The following is a 22,314-nucleotide window of genomic DNA, read 5'->3' on the forward strand; positions in this document are numbered from 1 at the left end:
CTCATCCTCCTAGATGTATTGGCAACATCTGCCACAGTTCTGGTTTCCTTGTATCTAAAACCTTGTCTTCACTTGGCTTCCAGGATACTCCATGCCCCTAGTTTCCTTCCTACCTCACTGGTTGCTCCTTTTCTATTTCCTTTTGCTGGCTTCCCCTCCACATGAATGCCTTCATGTTGGCATGTGAGAGGCCTCAGTCTCTGGTCCTCTTCTTCACGGTCTGCACTCAACTCCTTGGTGATCTCATCCAGTCTTATGGCTTTAAATACCATCTACATGCTGATGAGTATCAGTACGTCTAGCTCAGACCTGTCTTCCAAACTCCAATTATATTGAACTTCTCATTCCAACTCTCTGCTTAGATGTCTAAAAGACGTCTCAAACTCATGTCCAAATCTGAATTCCCAATCTCCCCTTCCTGTTCTACCTGTAGCCTTCACCAGATCAACTGAGGGCTATTTTGTTCTTCCAGGTGTTCATGCCTTTGTTCCTGACATCTTCGTTATTCTTTTTTCTTTTCTTTTTCATACTTTACTTGCAATCTAGCTAGGAAGTCCTAGCTTCGAAGTGTCAAATTCCAGTACAGAGCACAATTTTTCAGTTATACACCACCTTATGTTCTTAAGTTCTTTGCACTCACCTTAACTTCTGTGCCCCAAATATCTAGGGGAGGGACACTCCAGTTTTCTCTGCCTGGGATGACCCTCTCCCAGATATTTGCTTGGCTAACTCTCTCCCTTCAAGTTTTGCTAAAAATGTCTCCTTCCCAAAGGGCACTTACTCTGATTGTGCTATTTTAAAATGTACCCTGTACTCCTCCAACTTCTGATCCCCCTTACCCTCCTCTTCTTTTAGTTTCTGTACCAGTTATTTTCTTCTGACTTGTATATGTTGTTTACTTTTGTTATTGTCTGTCTCCCTCCTCTAGAAAGGATTCTTTTGTTCCCTGATGTAATTATTCCTAAAGGCCTAAATCACTGCTGATCACAGAGAACGTACTCAAAGAATTTGCTGAACTAATGATTGAATGAATGCCTCTGAGTATTAAGATCCATATTTTACACTTTCCTTTGTTTAAGAAAAGTTTTAAGGAAAAAATTTTTTTCATTGAAACATCAAAGAATTGATTGGAAATGCAGCATAAAAACGGTAATCATTCATTATAGATATAATCTAAATTTGGTTGGTTGTATACTATTTTTTTTTAAAGGGCAATCAGGAATACATCAGATTCTCTGTAAGGGTCTCTCCACCCCCACCCCACTTAGCTGTTCTTAAATTCCCAGGTTATGACAATTAAAGTTTTACATCAAAGATTTTATGGAAGTGAAGCTTTTGAAAATCTGGATTGTACATATTATTCACAAACAGACCTCTTCTATCATTTGTGTCCTTCACTGGGTATTTATAAGCTACCTTATTGTTCATATATTTTTCAATGTATCTGAGTCACTGTTTCACTGAAAGTCTCAATTTTTCTTTTCTCATTTAATTTCTTCAGGTCTAAGAGTTATTGAGGGGCCAAAGTCAACATTCTTGAACCTGTGAGTAACCTCCAATAGATACTTACCAGCTTAAAGAAACAGTTTATCCTTATTTTAACAATCCTAAAATCCACATTTTTCACTTTCAGTATCTCTGAAATTCGGATACAGCTTAAAAATTGACTATCTTCTCTAGTTTACTTGACTGTATTTTTCTTCCTTCTCAGTGGTACATAAAATAATGGCGCATCTCACAACTGATGGAAACTAAGATTTGAATAAATACAATTTCTGCTGGTATATGTGTTTGCATTAGGGTCTAATGACATAGCCTGTCACCAGGGCTACTTACCTGGTAATCCCAGGAGTCTGGCTGGCTAAAGGCTGAAATTATACTATGAGCTGAAATCAATTTTATCATTTTAATCTGTTCAAATTTAATTCTATGAAGACTCTGTAATGAAATTTGGGCATTTTAAAGAGTAATGAAAAGGAATAAGATGGGTACAAAAGCTCTGAAAGGCATTCACATTCTACTCATGTTTAATACTTGGTGCCAAGTGTTGACACTCTCAGACCACATGATTGTTTCTTCTAAAGTCACGTGGTGTATGTAGATACAGAGTCCTCTTCAGATGGGCTAATGCTGAAAACTGAGCTGCTTCTGCTAGGTACTGTTTTGCAGACTGGAGAAGTATCACCTAAGAATATTCAAAACCTTCAGCTCACACAGATCTGTAAAATTTTAGTTTCCTTGTCAGTGATTCGAAAGAGTTATCTAAAAACCTGAAAAGAGCAAACAAATTGCTTTTTTGTATTTTACTATTCTTAAACCTGGGATATAAAATGAAATATGTGTACAATTAATTTTTTGACTTGATTTTGTAAGAGTATTTTTCTTTCATTATTTAAAAATACATTTCTAAGCCAAGTCACTAAAGGTAAAAAGGTGAATTAATAGCCTGGCTTAATGTACTTATTCATGTTTATTAAACTCACCACCACATTTTCCAGAATGAGTTCTCCATAGGGTTCAACCGTGTATTTTCCTAACAAGTTAGCTAAAAGAACGTTGCCTTTTTTCCAGTGAATTGCTGGTGTGGGGATCCCATCAGCCAGGCACGGAAGGACGGCTTGTGAATTCTCATTGACCGTGTAATGTTCTTCTGCACTCTGGATTCTAGGTGGTACTATGGAGAGTTTTAAAATAGATAATCATTCAGGATGTTGAGTTCAATAATATCTTCATTCACATTGAAAATTAACACACGAAAGACTCTTGAGGGTAACTTGCTAGAAATACTAAAAAAAATTATCAAGATACTTGTTCGTTACTGAGTCAAGACACTTGTTCTTTACTATGAAAGCAACCAGTGTTTTCGATGCCGGCAAGAATTCTAATGGATTTGAACTTGCTGAATATATTTATAATCAGTTTCCTGAAAAAAATGATACAGAACTGGTTAGAAATATCTGGATTTTATTTGGAATTCTGACTTTTCCTTAACTGAATCTCTTCTTTGTAAGCAGAAGTGAAGTGAAATAAAAGCAGTAAAATAAAACGAACAAGAATAACTTAAAAACAATGCTTCTACCATTGTATAATTGCTGGATCTGTATCACAAACATATCGTGAGGACAAACTAGTAAGACTCACTACTTTAAAACACTGTAAAATACTCACCACATGTAAAATATCACAAAATGCTAAAGAAAAAAATTACTGCCATATTTCACATGTGTTACAACAAATGCCAAGTAAAATCGGCAAAGACATTTAATTCAGTTTTTATACTACCACAGAGGAAGTTTTTATAGTGATTTCATAATTCTGTGCAAATACTTGTTGTGTCTCAAAATTGTTCTGAACGGGAATTCAGGCAATATAGAAAGATCAATGGACTATTTCAGGGTACTAAGAAATACCTTAGGGGACTTGGAACTAAGATACTGGCTTCTAAAAGAAAGGCTTAAAAATAGTAAGAATATTTGGCTCAGCAAGCAAAAATATACTCCCCTCCTTAAACAATAAAGTTTGGAATTATTCAAACACATCAGTGAGAAATGGATCAATCTTAATGATATATTTTAAAGTGACAGGCCAGAGGTTAGTTTCAGTAAAAATTATTTCTCTATGATTAAATGAATAAACATACAAATAATATATAAATAATTATATGCATAATCATAGATAACATGGAAAAAACAAAAATCTATTTTGCTGAGTGGTATGTCACAAACATTCAGTTCATTTTTCATTAATTTATGCTGTATTGTCATCATCTCCTTTATCCTGGTTTCCTTGGAGTTGCTATTTTAACTTTGCTAACGATTACAAAGTTGCAACATTAGTACATTTACTTAAATTCTTTCTTTTTCAGAATAAGAATTTTAAAGCTGTGACTTTGTATTTGATTTTAGTTTTGACCACACACCATACATTTTGATATGTGGCATCCTCATTTTTATTACTTTCTAAATAATCTGAAAATAAAACCATATTCTTTGACCTACATGTTAACTAGAATGGTATTTTTTTTTTTTAATTGGCCTGGGATTGGGGTTTTGACATTAAAAGTTCATTACACATTTCTAGCTTTAGGGCATTGTGGGCAGGAATTGTGGCCTGTATTTTTAAATATTATTAACAATTTGTTGTTTAGTGTATGGTCAGTTTTGGCAGATTTTCTACAAATACTTGAAGGAAGGAGTATTATTTATTTGAAGCTAAAGGACTAATGCGTATTAATTAGTTCAATTATATTAAGTGAAAGCAGGTGTAAAATTATAGAAAATTCAAATACACTGGAAGGTAAAAAGCTTTCCCAAATGTTTTTAAAAAGAAAAAGCAGAAACTCATCATTAATACAAGAATTACCTCTGATATTAATAGATATCCTATCTCTAGTCTTAAAAATATATATTAACAGCTAAAATATTTCATTGCTGATCTTTAGATATTCTGTTGGCTGTCTGAATCCAAAGAAAAAAAGTATTTTTTCTATTATAAAAATATACCTGTAAATACTTTGCCACTTTGAAATAATGAATCAAATAGATCTCCAATTCTCATTAGCTCACATGCCATTTATAATGCTGATTATATGGTGATTAGTTTGGGGCCAAGAGGACTTGCAGAAAAGTAAAGCAGGAAGTCACAAAACCAATGGACCCCTCATAAGCCAAATTATAGACCCCAATAGTCACAATGTGAGGGGACTGGCAACACATTAGTTACCTGGCTTTATTAATAAAATCTTGTTCTTTCTCACACACGTATATGCACACACAAATAAACACAGCCTGCCAAAAACATATCTGAAGGACAAGTGTACCTACACCCCCAACCCTCCCCCTACACAGCCCACTATGAATTACTGTTCTGCATGGTTTTGATCTCCATACGTATTCCTGGTGGCCTTTTCTCTTTGCCATGTGATGTAGCACATCAAAATAACTTATGCTAAACCACCTACCGTGGACAGTGAGCTCGGTGTTCGTGCTGCTTGACCCTGCCAAGTTAGCTGCCATGCACGTGTACTGGCCGGCATCATCAGGCTGAGCAAATGCTATCTGCAGAGCGCCAGAGCTGAGGACACGCTGCCGGACTGACTCCATGATTGCACGCCCATCCTTATGCCACATAATGTCAGGTGGCGGGAAGCCATCTGCCTCACATGGTAGTGTGATGGGCTTATCCACAGCAATGATATGTTCCTTTGGATGGGGGCTGATGACTGGAGGAACTAAAAGACACAAAGTTTAAACCTGTCTTAAAAGCATGACTGTACCACTTACATACTACAGTATTACTCCAGTGAAGTGACATCACACTGAGGAGAAACAAAGCCCTGATTTCATCAAATCATCATCATCAGGTTTGCTACAGTTTGTTTTTGTTGGAAGTCATTCAACCCATTTCAGAAAATTATTCTCTACATGGTTAACAAATGTAAATGATAATATAAGGATATAAACATGGATTCAAAAAGGACTGTGTGGCTAGAAAACAGACTGTGCTGATAGAGGTATTTTCTTTAACATACATGTATTATATGATTCACTTCAGCTACTTAAAGTTTCAAAACAGACCCCTTCAAGGTTTGGAAGTTAACTGTTCAGAGATCTTTTCATTCATGCACTTCATATAGTACTTATGATCTCATGTACAGTGGCCATATTCAACCAAGTATTATTTGAGTGAATCAAGAAGTAAATAAGTAGCTTATAGAGAAGAATTACAGTTAACCTTTGAACATCATCTGCAGGGTTTACAGATGATGACCCTCTGAACTACCAAAAATCTGAATATAACTTATAGTTGGCCCTCTGTGTTCCTGGCACCTCTGGATCTATGGTTTACATCTGTGGATTCAACCAACTTTGGATTGTTTAGTATTGTAGTATTTACTGTTGAAAAAAAATCCATGTATAAATGGACTGACACAGTTCAAACCTGTGCTGGTTTAGGCTTGACTGTAGAGAGATACAGAACTCTTCCTACTTCTTCAGAAAACTGTGGAAGGGCTTATGATAAGGATTTCTCTTCATAGGGTTTACAATGGATTAAATACCAGTCAGGTATTGGACTGGATACTCTACTGAGCTTTGCAGACACGTTAAATAATTATGAGAGGACAACAAAACACGAGTACAAGAGGCAGGAAGGGGAGGATGATACCCTCTGCCACACCCCCTCCTCCCAACCACCAATGCCGGTCAGTGCAAGTCTGGAGACTGTGAGAAGGTGCAGAAGACAGTGACAGTGAAAGTACCTCTTTTAAGACAGTGAAGATCAAAAAAAAAAAAAAATCCTCTGAAATATCTACCACCCATTCAAGACATTCATTGTTACTACATGCAAGAAACAAGAGACCTCTGAGAACGCTACAGACCCAAGCAGTGCCTTGTGCACAGCCAGTCCCAGAGACCAGGAACTGTCAGCTGCATTGCCAGAGGAAAGTGTGGAGAAATGCTCAACCACGAAGATGCCAAATTTTAGGGTACACTAATGGTGATGAGCAAAATAAAATCGGCAAGTTGTGAAAAAATATGCATCACCATGTTAAAATGATTGATTTCAACCAAAATGATCTGGTTGGATTTGTGCTCACTGTTACATATTGTATCTGAATGGAGAGACTCTAGTCAGAATTTTTCATGCCTTCAGAGTATGTGACTATCTCTGGTTACTTTTGGAATGTTGAAACGCTATTAGTTGTTTAATGTGTTTCTATGTCCCATAATTGCTCCGATAACTAATTTTAATTAATTAGTGAATGAAAAACCCTCACAATTCTTTTCTACAACCTCTACATTGCAAAAACCTATTAATATTTCTTGGACATCATCCTAACTGACCTCTCACTTGCATTCAGGAAAGCAGTCTACTCTCTTCTTGAAACACTGTCCTCTCTTAGCCTCCATCTAGTTTCCTCTGTCATCTCTGCCCTCTCCCTCGTATTCTTTTCAGCATTCTCTCTTTTCTCAGACTCAAAACAATGCAGAATCCTGAAGCTTTGTCCTTTGCTTTCTTTCATCCAAATTCTCATCCAGTCTTGAGGACTGAAATACACCAATTACTTCCAAATTTGTATTTTAGACTATACTTCTCCCTTGAGCTCTGAATTGATAAATATTCAACTCCTTTTTAACGTCTCTAGTAGGATTTCTAATAATTTCCCACATCTAACATGATTAAACAGAAGTCATGTTTTCTTTCCTCCAAAATCAGTTCTTCCCCTTGCATTCATTCCCCTGTGGCACTCTCTCCGCTCACTAGCTGAAGCCCAAAGCTCAGGAAACATCACTAACTCTTCTCTTTTCCTAACCTCCCAGTCAGATTCATCAGCAATCCTGGCAATTGCACCTCCCCAAATTTCTTTAATCTGTCCCTTTCCTCATGTACTCCTGCAAATCATACACCCGCTCCCACTCCCAGCCAGCCTACATAACCTGATGCCTAGAGCACTTGAATAGTTCTCCTAGTTCTAGTCTTGAGCTTTTTTGAAACCATTACTTATATAACAGCCAAACAGACCTTCCTAAAACCAAGTAAGAGTCTTGGTTAAACCCTTAAAAGTCTTCAACATTGCAGAGAAGGGAATCTTAACCCTCCTCTGGTCTGCCGGGCCCTCCATGCACTGGTCCTGCCTTCTTTTCTGACTTTCTTCACATTTTGCCAGCCTTCCCACGTTCACCATGGTCAGCCACACTGGCAGGCTTCTCTTCTTCCTTGTTCCTGCCTTGGGGCCACTGCACACGCTGTCCTCTCCCCCTTGGACACTCTGCCACCTTTACATGGCTTATCCCAGGTCATCCTTCAAGTCTCAGCTCTGATACAAGTCCCTGAGGGAAACCTACTTCAACCACTAGTGTAAAAGTGGTCCTCATATTTTCCCACCATTCTCCATCTCAGCCTTCTGTTTTCTCTCTGCATAGAATACGTCAGAATTTATAATTATTTCATTTTTTTGGTAGTTTAGTTTTTTTTCGTTCTCCATACCATTAGGAAAGGATCATGTCTGTAATGTTCAATATATTTCCACTGATTATCCCAATACATATTTGTTGAAAAAAATGTTGAGAAGTTCAAAGAATGTAGATTTATAGTCTGCAGGTAAATAAGCTTAATAAGGTCATTAATTCACCATAGGAAAATCATATTATAAGGAAATTCAAATCAGCTAATGCAAATTCAGTAACTCAGAGCCTATTTCTAGGCCACACCTTCATTCACAAAAGCAACACATGCAAGAAATGAACATTATATCAAGAAAATATCAGTTAATGTGAAAAAACCCCAACTCTGTCTTTAGAATAATTTTTTCTAGCAAGTTGGTTTAATTGCAGTTATGATTATTTTTTTGTTTGATGACATTTTATTATGATTTGCAAATAAAAAAATTAAGATTTGTTTTTTCAAGTGGATATTACAATCCACTGTTTCATAAAGTACCCAAAGGAGTATTATGGAGAGAATGGTTTTAAAAATCACTTTAAACATGTGCTACAATGAAAGAGAGTATCAAAGGGAGGTTCAAAGAAATTCAAAATATCATGAAATGCCTCAGTCTACTTATACAAATAATACCAAGAAACAATCAAGCATTACTTTTTGTTCTTCATAAAGGCAATAAAAAAACAAATAGGGTAATGTAAACGTAAGAATGTTAAGAACTATGGCAGCATAATTACTCTAGATACATGAATTTTCATATACACTGTTACAAGCATCTTTGCAACGAAGACATACAGATTTGTTATTTAGGTACCTTGTACATTTAACTTGATTTTGCCCAAGGCTGTACCAGCTGGATTCTGAGCCACACACATGTAAGTACCAGCATCCTCTCTGACAGCTCTGGAGATCTGCAAGCCACCACGAGGAAGAAGTGCATGGCTTCTACCTACATCACAGTTAAGAAAGCAAAGTGAGATGAATTTCTATTTTCATAAAAAAAAATCTTATAGACTTCTGAAATATAAAACTGACTTGCCATGGTTTTTATTGATATAAACAGTGGTAGGTACCTGCAGTGATGACACTGATGCCTTCTTTCTGCCAAGTGATAAAAGGACTGGGTGTCCCTGTTGCTTCACATGGTAATAAAACGGGATTGTTTAAAATGACGTCTAGTTCACTTGGCTGAGGCTGAATAACTGGAGGCTCTATAATAATTAATCAATGGAAATAAGCAAGGGCATTAGTGAGTGGCATAACTGTCTCTTGTAGTCATGAGGTTAAATATGCCCAAACTCATAATTCCAAAATATTAGTGATTTCATTCTCCCAAGGAAAAGCACCTATTGGCTGTATCGCATTTTTTGAGTCTTGTTACCACAGCTACTTTCCATTAGAAGAACTCCATAGAAAAGACTAAAATTAGAAACAGATCATAAAAATCCAAGAAGAAAAATAATTGAGGGGTTGCTCTGTGTGGTTTGTCATCTGTATTTTTTTTTAAGTCTATTAAAGAATATCAGGCTTTCATATCTCCAAAATGTTACTGTGGTTTATGACTCTAGACAGTACCGCCTTTCAAGAATAAACATACTTAAAAAATACACAAGATTTTAAGGAACAAATAACCTTCCATACCCTGGACGCGAAGGGTCACATGTCGATGTGCAGAACCAGCGGCATTCCTGGCGACACAAGTGTATCTTCCAGCATGGTTTAACTGAGTGGCAAATATTTCAATCGTTCCTAAAAAGGAGAATGTTTTCATGCAGAGTGCATCCCCATTTTTCTGGTTTGATAAACCATGTCTCTTCAATTTTTGTGTTTTCATTCCCCTAGCACAGTGGTACTTGGCTTGTATTCATACTTGTACCAGATGAAGTGCCTAAGGCAGTTTTTTTTAATCACTATTAACAACTTTAGACAAAATTTACAGACCAAAAATTTCACCTGTTTCAATGTACAATTCAACAATTTTCAGTATATTTACAGAGTTGTGCAATTCTCACATTTTAGAACATTTCCATTACCCACAAAATGAAATCTCATTCCATCAATAGTCCCTCCTCACTCCCTACGTCAGCCCTAGGCAATGACTCATCTTTTTGTTTCTGTGTATTTGTCTCTTCTAAACATTTCATACAGACGGGATCATACAGAAGTCTTTTATGTCTGTCCTCTTTAGTAGAGCATAGTTTTTGCTGTAGCACATGTCAATATATTTGTTCTATTTTATTGCTAAATAGAATTTCATCGTGCCAGTTATCCACATTTTGTTTATCCATTCACCAGCTGATGGACGTTTACAATGTTTCGAATTTTGGCCTATCGGGAATAACACTGTATGAACATCTGCATACAAGTCTTTGTGTGGACACAAGTTTTCATTTCTCTGGGCAGATACCTAGGAGTGGAGTTGCTGGGTCCTGTGGTAACTCTGTTTAGCATTTTTAGAAAGTTCTAAACTGTTTTCTTAGCACAGTACTTTGTGCTGAAGAGTAGTTAATTTATATTTTATGATTTTATTTGCTACCAATCTATGCAGATTTCTGAGATAGTCAAGTTCTATCCTGAGAACAAATCTTTCTTTATTTCCCTTCTATTGAAGAAATAAACAAATAATCTGAGAATAATATGCACATACTCATAAAACCCCAGAATGTTCAGGATATTACTTGGTACTTTAGTTTATCTTCAATGTACCTCCATCTCCCCAGTGCAGGATGAATTTTCAGAAACACAAATGTGAATCATCTATACTTTCATTTAGGTGAATTAACTTTTTCTATTTAATACTATAAAATTTTCAGTACTTAGAATTTTATAAATGATGGTTACAAGCACCCTCAAAAACCATCCATCCTATCACTTATCACCCAGCCTTACTTGCTAAATTATAGAAACCTTGAAAGAACCCTGTCTTAGATTTATATCATCAGAAACTCAGTGGAGTACATAGCCTATTTTAGGTACTAAATGTTTGTTAAGTGAATGGATATTCTATTTGGAGTGTGTTTCACTCAACGGCAACCAGTGAATTTGTTAAACCTCAGGTTTAGTAAATATGCACATAAAACCCCACTGGTCATGCTTAATATATTCAAATCAGCCTTAGCTATTATCTGTTATTTTGTTTCTAGATTTTTTTTCCTATCCTTTTCCCTAGTTTTCCTCCTCATTCTAACTGTGTATTTTTCCAGATGCCTAAGTCCAGGAATGCAGATGTATTTTTTGTGTGTGTGTTTCTTTCTTAGCTGGATTTTATTCTTTTATTTTGGTGCAACAGAAGTCCAGGTAAGGCCATCCATTAATAACTAATTCAATCAACAGATGTGTAGTCAGTGAGTGTGGTCTCACCTGAGGACAGAATTCTATAGCTCTCTCCTCGGGGAAGCAGCCCTATACCGTTCTTTGTCCAGTGAACTGAGGGGGCTGGCACTCCGGAAGCGGTGCAGGTGATCACTGTTGGGGCGTGTCTGATGACTAGGAAGTCCGTAGGCTCATCAGCTATGGAAGGTGGAACTAAAACAACAACCAAAAAGGAAGAAAACTACACGTTTCTAAGCCTTAGAGATTTCCAAAGCCTTACCACACGTCTTTCTCTCTCTCCACTGAAAGTGAATGTTTGGTAAGTAGAAAAGGAAGCCCTCCTGGCCGCAGTGGAAGGACGAAATGATACCGTTAGAGTAACGCTCAGTCCGCACGCTAAGCCAGTTCTACCTTGGACAGCGAGATCCATGGTTCTCTTATCCTCTCCGGCATCGTTTGTCACTGTGCACTCATAAGTTGCCGTGTCATCCACAGACTGGGGAAATAATTACTAGTGACCCTGAAGAAAGGAGCCTAGAGGAGAGATTTTAAAGCAATGAGGTGCAATATATCAGTTTTGACAAATGTTTCCAGTTGGTTCAATGTGGTACCATGTTGTGAACTGAGGGAAATGGAACTTTTTCCTCATGTTAAAACGAGCATCAGTTTATGTACCAGACTTTGAGTTCATATGACAGTGGGTTAATAGGGCTTCAACCTTGATATCTGCAGGAAGCAGTGGTGTAGAATGATCATCTTAAGAGGGAAGCTTGCATTTTCTGAATGCTTAAAGCACGATCAATCATGCTTCTCAGGTGCAATACAGTGAAATGAGTACACTGATGAGAGCCACTGTTTATTGAGCATTGAATGCATTCCTGGCACCATCTCAAATGCTGCACATAAATTATCTCTAAATTTCACAATAACTTTGCAGATTGGTATTTGGTTATCTCCACCGACAGATGGGTTACTACAAGCCTATCTGTCTTGCACCTTTCCCTACTTCACATGTCTCCTTATATGTGTTGGATACCTTGGAGATGCAGAGTACATATATCAAGGAGTCTTTTCCTTAACTTTTTATCAGCTTAAAACTAAACTGATCAGGATCACTTCAAGTGCTTAGAAGGTTGAATAAATGCACATACATTATTTAATAAGAATAAGAATTATTTAATAAGAATCTAAATAAGAATATCTGTTTTCTTACTTCAAACTATGCACTGATAAAGAGAAATGATTTAACAACAATGTATTTGACCTGCTTTTTTATTCGAGGAGCATTGTACATTTTCCACATAGTGTATACTTTCAAGTCACTAAATCCCCAATGTCCAAAGATTAAGAGGGTGAGAAAGAGAGAGTAGCAATAGAATTTTAAGTGAAACACTCCTTGCTTTGTATTTCCTGATGTATCAGAATTGATTTTTGTCAAGGCAGATCTATTAAGGACATTTGTTTTTAGTAATATGGCAAATCCTCTGACAAGATGTCTATTAACTCGAGAAATGAGAAATGATGCTTATCTAAAGCATTGGAAATTCCTTAATATGATGTCATATTAACAGCAATAGTAGTAAAGCTGGAAGGATACAAAAAATTGGAGAAAACACTGTTACTCCTCCCCACGCATGCTGCTAAATACCTAAATTGTATTTCAAGGTATAAAATTTGATTTTTATTCTGCAACCAAAGCTTGTATTATTTTTACAGAATAGTTTTTCTTTCATACCAAATGGTATTTTTTAATCCTTTTTAAAAATAAAATTCCAAAAGGTGCTAAAAAAAAATGAAAGCAGAATGGAAATCTAATCCTGTAGAGCTCACTGACAGTTATCCACAGAGCTATGGATACAGAGGTTATACCTATAATTCAGAAAAAAGATTTTAGATTGAAAAACTAATCCCATATTAAGGAAAAACAACATACTCTACATACTAGCTAATTCTTCATACTTTATTTGCTGCTTAAAATGGTAATTCTTTAAAAAAAATATGATTCTAAATAGTAGGTGTGATTTTCCACTTAGGTTATTCCTTACCTGTACGAACTTTGATTTTGATCCAGGTTAAGAAGATGCCCGTTTTTCCTCCAGTTGATTGATGGTTTTGGTATCCCAGAGGCCTCACAAGCCAGTGTAGTCTGAACATTTATGGTTACAGTTATGTTGGTAGGACCCAGAGCAATGGATGGAGGAACTAAAATGAAGCCACCAAATAAGAGAGAAACAGATTCAGCAAGTAGTATGCCACTTGAGATGTTTTTGCCAAAGTGAAATTGATCACTGGTAACTTGCTTTATAGTTATGGACACAATAAGGTTCTGTGAATTTACTTATTGTTGTCATGATGCTATCATAATGGGTCTCGACTGTTCATAACATAGTGTAATTCATCTAAACAGCACTGGGTGTGACGGTCTTTACGTTATGATCTTACTGGTTTAGGCTATCAAAGGACACCTGACCCAAGGATGGGATGTTGTTCATAAAAGTATGTTTACCATGGACCTGTACATCTATTCGCCTGCGATCTGTCCCAGCAGCATTGGTGGCCATACACAAATATCGCCCACTGTCAGTGACATGTGCTGACTGGATACTGAAGGAATCCGTTTTCCAGGATGGAGTATCTATAAAGAAAGATTACAAGTGAAGTCCCCTGAATCAGCCTTTCCGATTATGCACATTTTGACTGAGAACATTTCAAAAAGCTCAGTTAAATCCATTTTCAGTCTTTCTCCTGCTTCATAAATTTACAATACCCTTGGGGCAAAAAAAAAAAAAAAAAAAAAAAGATATCCTGCAAAGGTACATAGTAGATGGGCTTGTGATCGTGGACAGATTATAATCATGTTTGGAACATAAACCTTAGGAATTATGCTTTTAAAATACTATGTTTTGATTCTCATATTAAAATGAACAGACCCATTCCAAACATCACAAGGGCCAGCAAATGCAGTAGAACAAAGATTCAAAAACTTATAATTCATTTCTTACAGAATTTTGCATCCTTTCCCAGAACCATTACCTTGCATGATTCCCAGATAGAACAGCTCCATCCTTTCTCCATGTGATCCTTGGAGTTGGCACACCTTCCGCAGAGCATTCCAATACAGTTGACTTATTTAAGTGAATGACAAGACTCTGGGGGCCACTCTTTATGCTTGGAGGAACTGCACAAGAGATGCATGTGGAAAACTTCATCTCTATCAATAACATAGCCTGAACTAAGACTCTGAAGAGGTAACACAAGGTGAGATTTCAGTCAAGGTATGGCTTTGCCTGCAGCTAATTCACTTTTGTATTAACAGAATTGGGGTTGAATTCCCAAAGTCTTACTCAAGCTAAGATTTTACTTTAAAATGTATTTAAAAATGAAGAGTAGATGGGGGAAGGGGATTTTAAATCCCTGATATGGTGTGCGAAATCTGCCTTTCTATGAGAGAGGCTTGAAGAGAATAAAGATCAGCTCTGGTATGACACAAATTAAAGATGATACTTCTTATTTCTCTTTGGCCAAATAATGGTCAGAGAATGTTAACACTGGAACAACTTCACTTTAAATAAAGAACAGGCAGTGGGCTCTTTTAACAAAAAGCACATCTGTGATTAATCATGCAAGTCTCAGAGCATGTATTTTATTAATCATTGAGTTCATATGGGAATAGAAAACTTGAATTTTAATTTTCGTGTTAGAGATACTAGCTCTATGGGTCACCCAATATCTTGTAAAGTTTCATATATTAAAAATCCAATGGGACTGTTTTGGGGGAGAAGTCTGTATCACATTCCTGAAATTTGGCAAATTCTACTGTTTAGATTTTATATTTGAGAAAATTACAGTTCTATGGCAGTCTCTGTCCAGCACATAGTCAAACACTGACATTAATAAAGGCGATTAAATAACTGGTCACTCGTCATCCAGATATTTAGTGTATTAACTTCCCCAGTGGCTCTGATCTAAATGACACAAAACATCAGGATATGCTAACAGCTGTACACATATTATCCTCTAAGATAAAGTAATGTATCTTTAATTACTTTCTGAAATTGAGTTAGTCTGAACATAGCTACTGTACAAATATCACGTTGTCTTTTTCAGAAGAAATAAGATAATTACAAGAATTCATTTAGTATGCTCATAAAAAACAAAAATGTCATCATCTCTTTGAATGCCCTTGGCTAAATTTTAATATTGTGAAACAGTGATTAATTTTTCTTACCATTGACAGTGAGAATAAATTCTCTTGTAGTCTTTCCTGCAATGTTGCTGGCAACACAGGTATAATTGGCTGTATCACCCAGATCTGCATTATTAACTTGCAAGTATCTCCCTCCAGATAGGATTCGTACTCGAGGTGTTGCCTGGATTAAATTTACCAATAAAATGTCAGGAAAAGAAAATATAAAACATTACTTTACATCCTCAAACATAACTACAATGAACTGCAGTGTGCCTGTCTCCTGGTACCTTTGTTGGCTCCCCTCAACCATTATCCTGGTGTCAAATTAGCCACATGGGTCACCCAATACACCTTGGGAATTAGTTCAATGAGTGTGGTGCAGCCAGGGCCTCCAGTTCTCCACAGTGACGGCCACAATAATCCACTCAAGGATGGACAGGTCTAGAGTTGGGTCCAGCAGAGGCCCCCGGAAGGACGCTGCTGGAAGTGTTGGGGAATAAGGCGTATTTTTACTGGAATCTCTGGTAGTGAGAATGACATAAATCTGGCGGCCACCTCATACTCATGTGTGGACAGCTTGCTCTGAATCTAAGACACAAGCTGAGCTGAGATTCAGAGAAAGGACACAGATGTTCTATTACATGATTAGAGCCTCTGGATCTAGTAATGCCTAAAGCTTAAGTTTGCCAATTACTGTAGCTAATAAATATCCTCCTTTTTCATTCAAGTTGGTTTGAGTTTGAGTTCTGTCACTTAAAACTCAAAGTTTCCTGACTAATAAATTCACTTTCGTTAATTTAGAGGAAAAACAATCCTTTAATACGTTTTAAGTAAGTAAATAAACGATTTTAGCCTATAAATATTTGTTAAGCATTTATTTTGTGTCCTGACTTGGGACCAAGAATTATGAAAATATAGAGATCTTATATTGAAATCAAATGCTGAAATATAATGACACCTAATCTCTGCTATTAAGTCCAACTGGGCACTGTTCATAAACTTTAAAAAATGCCAGGTAGCATCAAAGATTGATATTTTCTGATTGTGCCTAAGTGGGACTACTTCAGGAAGAGCCCAAATAAGATTTTTCTATCATATCGGCTCTGTCCTAGATAAATACATATTTCTAATGAAAAAAGTTGTTCATGCTAAGATAGTTTAGGTCCATTTATTTTAAAAGTCTACACATTTGTCTTTAGGCCTTTCATTGCCACTATAGGGGCTATCAGTAATAAACTTTTATTACCTCTGATGAAAATAAGTGATTTCTTAAACATGTATGGCAAGTTCTATAAAATATACTTTAATTTTTAATTTTTATATGGGTATAGCAGGATTTCAGAGTTGATTCTCAGAACGTATTTCTTCCATGAACATCAGTAAGTTCTGCTAACTTACTCATTTTCACTACGATTTTCTCCAATTCTCTTTCCATTTACTGCCAGTGTTTCTTCCAAATTTGACTTACTTCCTCAGATAGAACTTCACTCTCAGGTATGAACTTGCTGCCTTCTCCACTGAGAAAATCAAAGCCAGATGCCTGCACTTCTCCCTCCTCTTCCTGTTTATGAATATGCAACCTTCCTTTCTATTTTCCCAGCTCTGTGGAAAAAGGTCAACCCTTCTGTCCAAGACTAATCTCTTGACCTGTGTGATCAGGGTCCAATTCCTTCTCCACTTGAACACAATCTGACCTATACCCTGTAAACTTCTCTTTCTCTTCCTATATCTTCAATCTCTTTTAGTAAATAAACATATATAAATCTCTTTTAAGAAATTTTAATTTTTTTTTTTTTGGAGGGGAGGTAATTTGGTCGGTCAATCTAGCGATCTACTGATCTATCGATCTATCTAATGAAGGTACTGGGGATTGAACCCAGACCTCGTGCATGCTAAGCACTCACTCTGACCACTGAGCTATACCCTCTTCCACAAATCTCTTTTATATTTAAAGAACAGTTCACAATTATTTCCACTTCCTCTTCTTTAACTCCCCCAACAACTGTAACCTGTCTCTTACTTTGATCCCTCTACTGAAGAACCACAGTCCAGAACTTTAATCACTTTTATATATTGCCAAAGCCAATGGACACAACTCAATTTTTATCTTAACACAGACTGTTAACCACTCCCTCCTCCTTCCCTGGTTTTCAGTACACCACTCTCTCCTATACTTAATCCTATCTCTTTTGATTTCTCTGTCTCAGTCCCATTCTTCTCTCCTTCCTCTGCTCACCTTTTGTCAGTAGGCTTTCTTCTCATTTATAGGTCGTCTCACACTGTGTGCTTTCTGGTCAACCTCATACAAAGCACTGGTTTCAACAACAGTTTATACCATTGAGGACCATCAAATGAAAGATGTTTTGTATGAAATATGGGCCCATATTTCTTAGTGCTTTTTAGAATCTCCTCTTGGATAATATATAGGTAAGTCAAACTCAAAAGATCTAAAACTGAACTCACCTAACTCACCTATTTTTTTCATAACTGTTCAACTCACCCTGTCCCCACACTGACATCACTTAGTCACATCTGAGATTACTTGAACTTCTCCATCATCAACATTCACTCAGTCCCTATCTGGATAGCTAATGGTTTAGAGTAAAAGGCACACTTGGGAGACAAGACTATGGAGGAAAAGTCAGAGCATGAAGGGCTTTGTAAGCCAAGCTGGATGGTTTACCCTGAATCCTGAAATTCATGGAGAATCATCAAAGGATTTTAATCAAGGTCTACTCCAGCCATATCAAGGTACTTGCAGTTCCTGGGGCAGCAGCATTCCTTTTCCTGCAATGGCTTTGTGCATGCCCATCACCTATGTGTGGAATCCCCTTCTTCCTCATTCAACACTGACCTAATATTTAAATTGAGCCCATCCTTTCCCAGAGGCTTCCTTGGGCTATTCTTTACCCTTCAGTCTGGGCTACTTGCTTCTCTCTGTGTCCATAAAATGCTGTATATCCCTCTAACATACTTTATCAGCAGAATCAATTCTATAATCTTTGATTCACTTCTGTATATTTTCAGATAATCTGTGAGCTCCTTGAAGATTAAGTCTACTCTCAGTAGCAATCGTAGTGCCTGGCATTATAGTAGGTACACAATAAACAGAGAAACTGAGGCATGAGAGTGTTAAGTGATATGCATGACGATTTAACATGTAAGTTACTCTCAGTTAGAATCCAGTCTCTCTGTATTTGGTGTTTATGTGTTTTGGTGGTGGCGGAAGTCATTCTGCCTTGGTTATTAGGGACCTAATTTCCTTTTAGTTAGGTAAAGTGTGCCACAATAGGTTATACTAACAGGATGAGGGAGAACAAAGGAGGGAAAAAAGATAAGTAACTACTAGGTTAAGGACAATCAGAGTATTCAAAGTCAAGCCAACCCTATCAGGCTTAGGATCCTGGGATGTGACACTCTGTGACAGCAGACAGGTATCACCTGAGCACAGGAACCTTTAGACAGTCAGTAACTGTATTCTACAAGAATTCCAGTCCTACACTCCTGGTGTTACCCAGATCCTTGGGATCACTCCTGCGGTCCAAGTTTAGACCAAGGAAATTCAGAAACAGGTTTGCCCTAGGGACTTGGCAAGACAGGCAGTTCTCTTAAGACCCTGATGATTTCTTCTTTCTCAAGTAAAGACATAGCTGAGTGTTTCCATCCAACTTTATGGGCTCCAAGAGACACATATTTGGGCCAATTTACAGTGTCTAAATGAAAATACCCGTCTTCTGACTCATAACTAGCTACTAACCACCCCAGCAAAGGCGGAGAAAAGAAGGCTGATTAAAGGACTCTGTGCTTACTCCTGCAATGCTGAATAACTAGTAGCTTGATGCTCTTTGCCTAGCAGGGACTCTGATTTTTGGCTGATTTTTTTTTTTTCTCAAAACAAATCTGTGGAACTTGGCAAGATTTACCTGTAACCGTTCTCCGTTTTTAAGCCAAGTAATTACAGGTGGAGGCACTGCATCCGATTTGCATTCCAGTGTCACTTGCCTGTTCCGTAACACAGTGAAATCCTGGGACTCGTCAGCTCCAGCAATGTTAGGGGGTACTGGGTGTGGGAACAAATACACCAAAGACTTTTAACAAACGTGATGGAAAACGATCTGGGTTATCTTAGGTGTTCAACGAATGTTTCTGCTGTACGAAATGAGAAGCATAAACTTGAAACACTACTCAATTTATAGTACAGTGATTACAAAGAGTGAAGTGCTTTTCTAAACCTTATTCAGTGCTTCACACACATTAATGGAATTCTTCCAATGGCTACATGAATGATAGGGAAGTAATATAACCACATTTTATTACCATTTAACAGGTAAAGAAACTCAGGCACAAAGAAAGGATTCCTTGTCCAGGTCTACATGTGGCAATACTTTTCTCTGAAAATCGCATTTAAAAACTACTAAATTAGTGTCTGTCTATCATAATATAAAGAAATGTATACATTTTTATTACCATGCAGAAAGGTAGAGGGGTAAAATAGGGATAAAGGATTAAGAGATACAAACTACTATGTATAAAATAAATAAGCTACAAGGATATATTACACAGTACAGTGAATATAGTCAGTATTTTATAATAACTTTAAATGAAGTATGATTTATAAAAATTTTGAATCACTGTGGTATACACCTGAAACTAATATAATATTGCAAATCAACTATGTCACAATTTAAAAATGTATCTTTTTTATATGACTCAATTATATACACAATTTACATGTCAATTAATGGCAGGTCTAATTTGTGTGCAGGACTAGCGGGGGAGGGGGACCTCAAACAATATACCAGCCCTATGCCTGCTCATTTGGGCTATAAAGATCTTCTGTTAAGCTTTTTAAATGTTTCTCCCCATGAAGAGTAATTTGCATTTCTATGTCAAAATAGTACTGGCCACAGTCTAATTGGCTTAACTTTTCTAGAAGGTAATTTGGTCTTAAAATGTGTACGGGTGTGCATGCGCACACATATGTGCATGTAATCAAGCAAGTGTGCTTACAGCAATTCATCAAAACAAAATAATTAAAGGAACAGGCTAAAACATATATAGAAGATATTTCTAACAGTGTTGCTTATATTGGTGAAAACATAGAAACAGCCTAAATACCCAAAATAAGGACTGTATTAAATAAATAATGGCATATTCATAAAGTGGGACATCATGCAATCACTAAAAAAGTAGTATTATAAGAATATATTTTTTGACATGAAAACATGTTCGCCATACTACTAAGTGAGATAAAAAAATTAAATACTTCATGCTCTATGATTGCATTTCTGTGACAAAACATTCATATGTAAAAAGGTCTTACCTTTGTGTAGTGGAATTAGGAATGATTTTTATTTTCGTTTTTATCATACTTTATATTCTGTTATTTAAAATCAGTGACTACGAATTATTTGTACAGGAACAAAACAACCCCCCAAAAAATCCATGAAACTATTCCCCAAAGCCCTTGACCAAATATAAAAATCAGATGTGCAAAATACTTATTTCCTGATACATGAACAAATCTCTATGATGTGCTATGTAGTCACCCTGCGTTCCATAAATTAGCTTCTGATTAGATATCAGTGTATGTCAAACTCCAGGACATTCTGCTAAATTTACCGTGCACTCTCACTAAATATTCTTTATCATCGTCTCCCGCGGGACTGGAGGCCAGACATGTAAATCTTCCTGTATCTTCCACCTACGAAATTCAAAGAAATGAATCACACAATGTCAATGTTTTGGTGATGAGAATAAATATGCATTAGAAAGAATATAAAAGTCTCACATAAAGCAAGATATCATTAAGATACACAAGGACTGAAATTTTTCAACTGTTCTAACATTTGCGATTAGCACTCTGACACTGAGTATTGCTTGGCATCTCTGTTACATGTAAATCTACTTGACACAGATTTAACAGGATTTTAGTATTTGATCTCAGAATATTTGCATGTTAGGCATATTTAATGATCTCAGAAAAGGCAGATATACAGAGGGCCCAGCATGATACTTGACAGATTAGATACTACTCAGTATTTACTGAAGAAATTAAGTATTTATGGATTAAAGTTGCAGACTGAGAAGTTCTACTGGAGTCTTCCTGAAGAAAATAAAGTATATTAACCAGCCAATCAACCAGACAGACAAGCAAGTAAATAAAACATCAAGGGACTTAAATAAAGCACATTAATTAATACGACATTTTTAATCTACCTTTGACATACATGGTGAAACAAAACAGCTATATTATGTAATTTGGCTGTAAATAGGTCAGGCTGACAGCAAAAATCTACTATTTTCTGACTGAAACCAGAAACATTTCTTTAAAACTCCCCAATGCATAGTTTCCACTGGAGGTGTTAGTCTTCCTTCACGTCTGACGCTGTGTACACATACAATGCTTATACATGTGTCAAGTATGCTCTGGAAAACAGATGATCTTATTACTGTGAAAAATGTATTTCGGAAAAGCAGAACAATTTTGTTTTCATTTATTTCATTACTTCAACAGTCCTAGAATCCTGGGAATTTTTAAATTCTTACATTCAAAACTGACTTTAGAGGTAATGGAAAAACTTTTTAATAGGTTGCAAAAACTCCTTTGAAAAAAACCTAAGACTAGCATGGTAAGACGAGTACATTTGGAAACTATTCAATACAACTTTATAAGAATGACAGTCATATCATTCTTAAATTGAGAGTTCAAAGTGACACCCCACTGCTCAGAGAAGAATTCCTGGGTTTCTCACTGTATCTTTAAAACCTCTAACAGTCAACTCCACCAACTCAGTTTATTCCTAAATGATATTGCCCCCTCCACTGATCTTGACTCAGTCACACTTGCACCATCATTCATGACTGTT

At 36.6% G+C, this 22,314-nt stretch overlaps 1 protein-coding gene across 1 annotated transcript in view; it reads right to left on the reverse strand.

Annotated features, from left to right (window-relative positions):
- HMCN1 (hemicentin 1) overlaps positions 1-22,314 on the reverse strand; it is a 399,750-nt gene that overhangs the window by 51,433 nt on the left and 326,003 nt on the right. The window contains 15 exon segments of the mRNA XM_006185542.3: positions 2,484-2,674; positions 4,961-5,230; positions 8,759-8,893; positions 9,018-9,155; positions 9,586-9,693; positions 11,305-11,469; positions 11,668-11,752; positions 11,754-11,790; positions 13,302-13,458; positions 13,763-13,859; positions 13,861-13,891; positions 14,290-14,434; positions 15,485-15,626; positions 19,369-19,505; positions 21,068-21,149. Of these exon segments, the coding sequence (XP_006185604.2) occupies positions 2,484-2,674; positions 4,961-5,230; positions 8,759-8,893; positions 9,018-9,155; positions 9,586-9,693; positions 11,305-11,469; positions 11,668-11,752; positions 11,754-11,790; positions 13,302-13,458; positions 13,763-13,859; positions 13,861-13,891; positions 14,290-14,434; positions 15,485-15,626; positions 19,369-19,505; positions 21,068-21,149 (1,920 nt within the window).

Source organism: Camelus ferus, chromosome 23 (assembly GCF_009834535.1).
Source record: "Camelus ferus isolate YT-003-E chromosome 23, BCGSAC_Cfer_1.0, whole genome shotgun sequence".
Classification (NCBI taxonomy): domain Eukaryota; kingdom Metazoa; phylum Chordata; class Mammalia; order Artiodactyla; family Camelidae; genus Camelus; species Camelus ferus.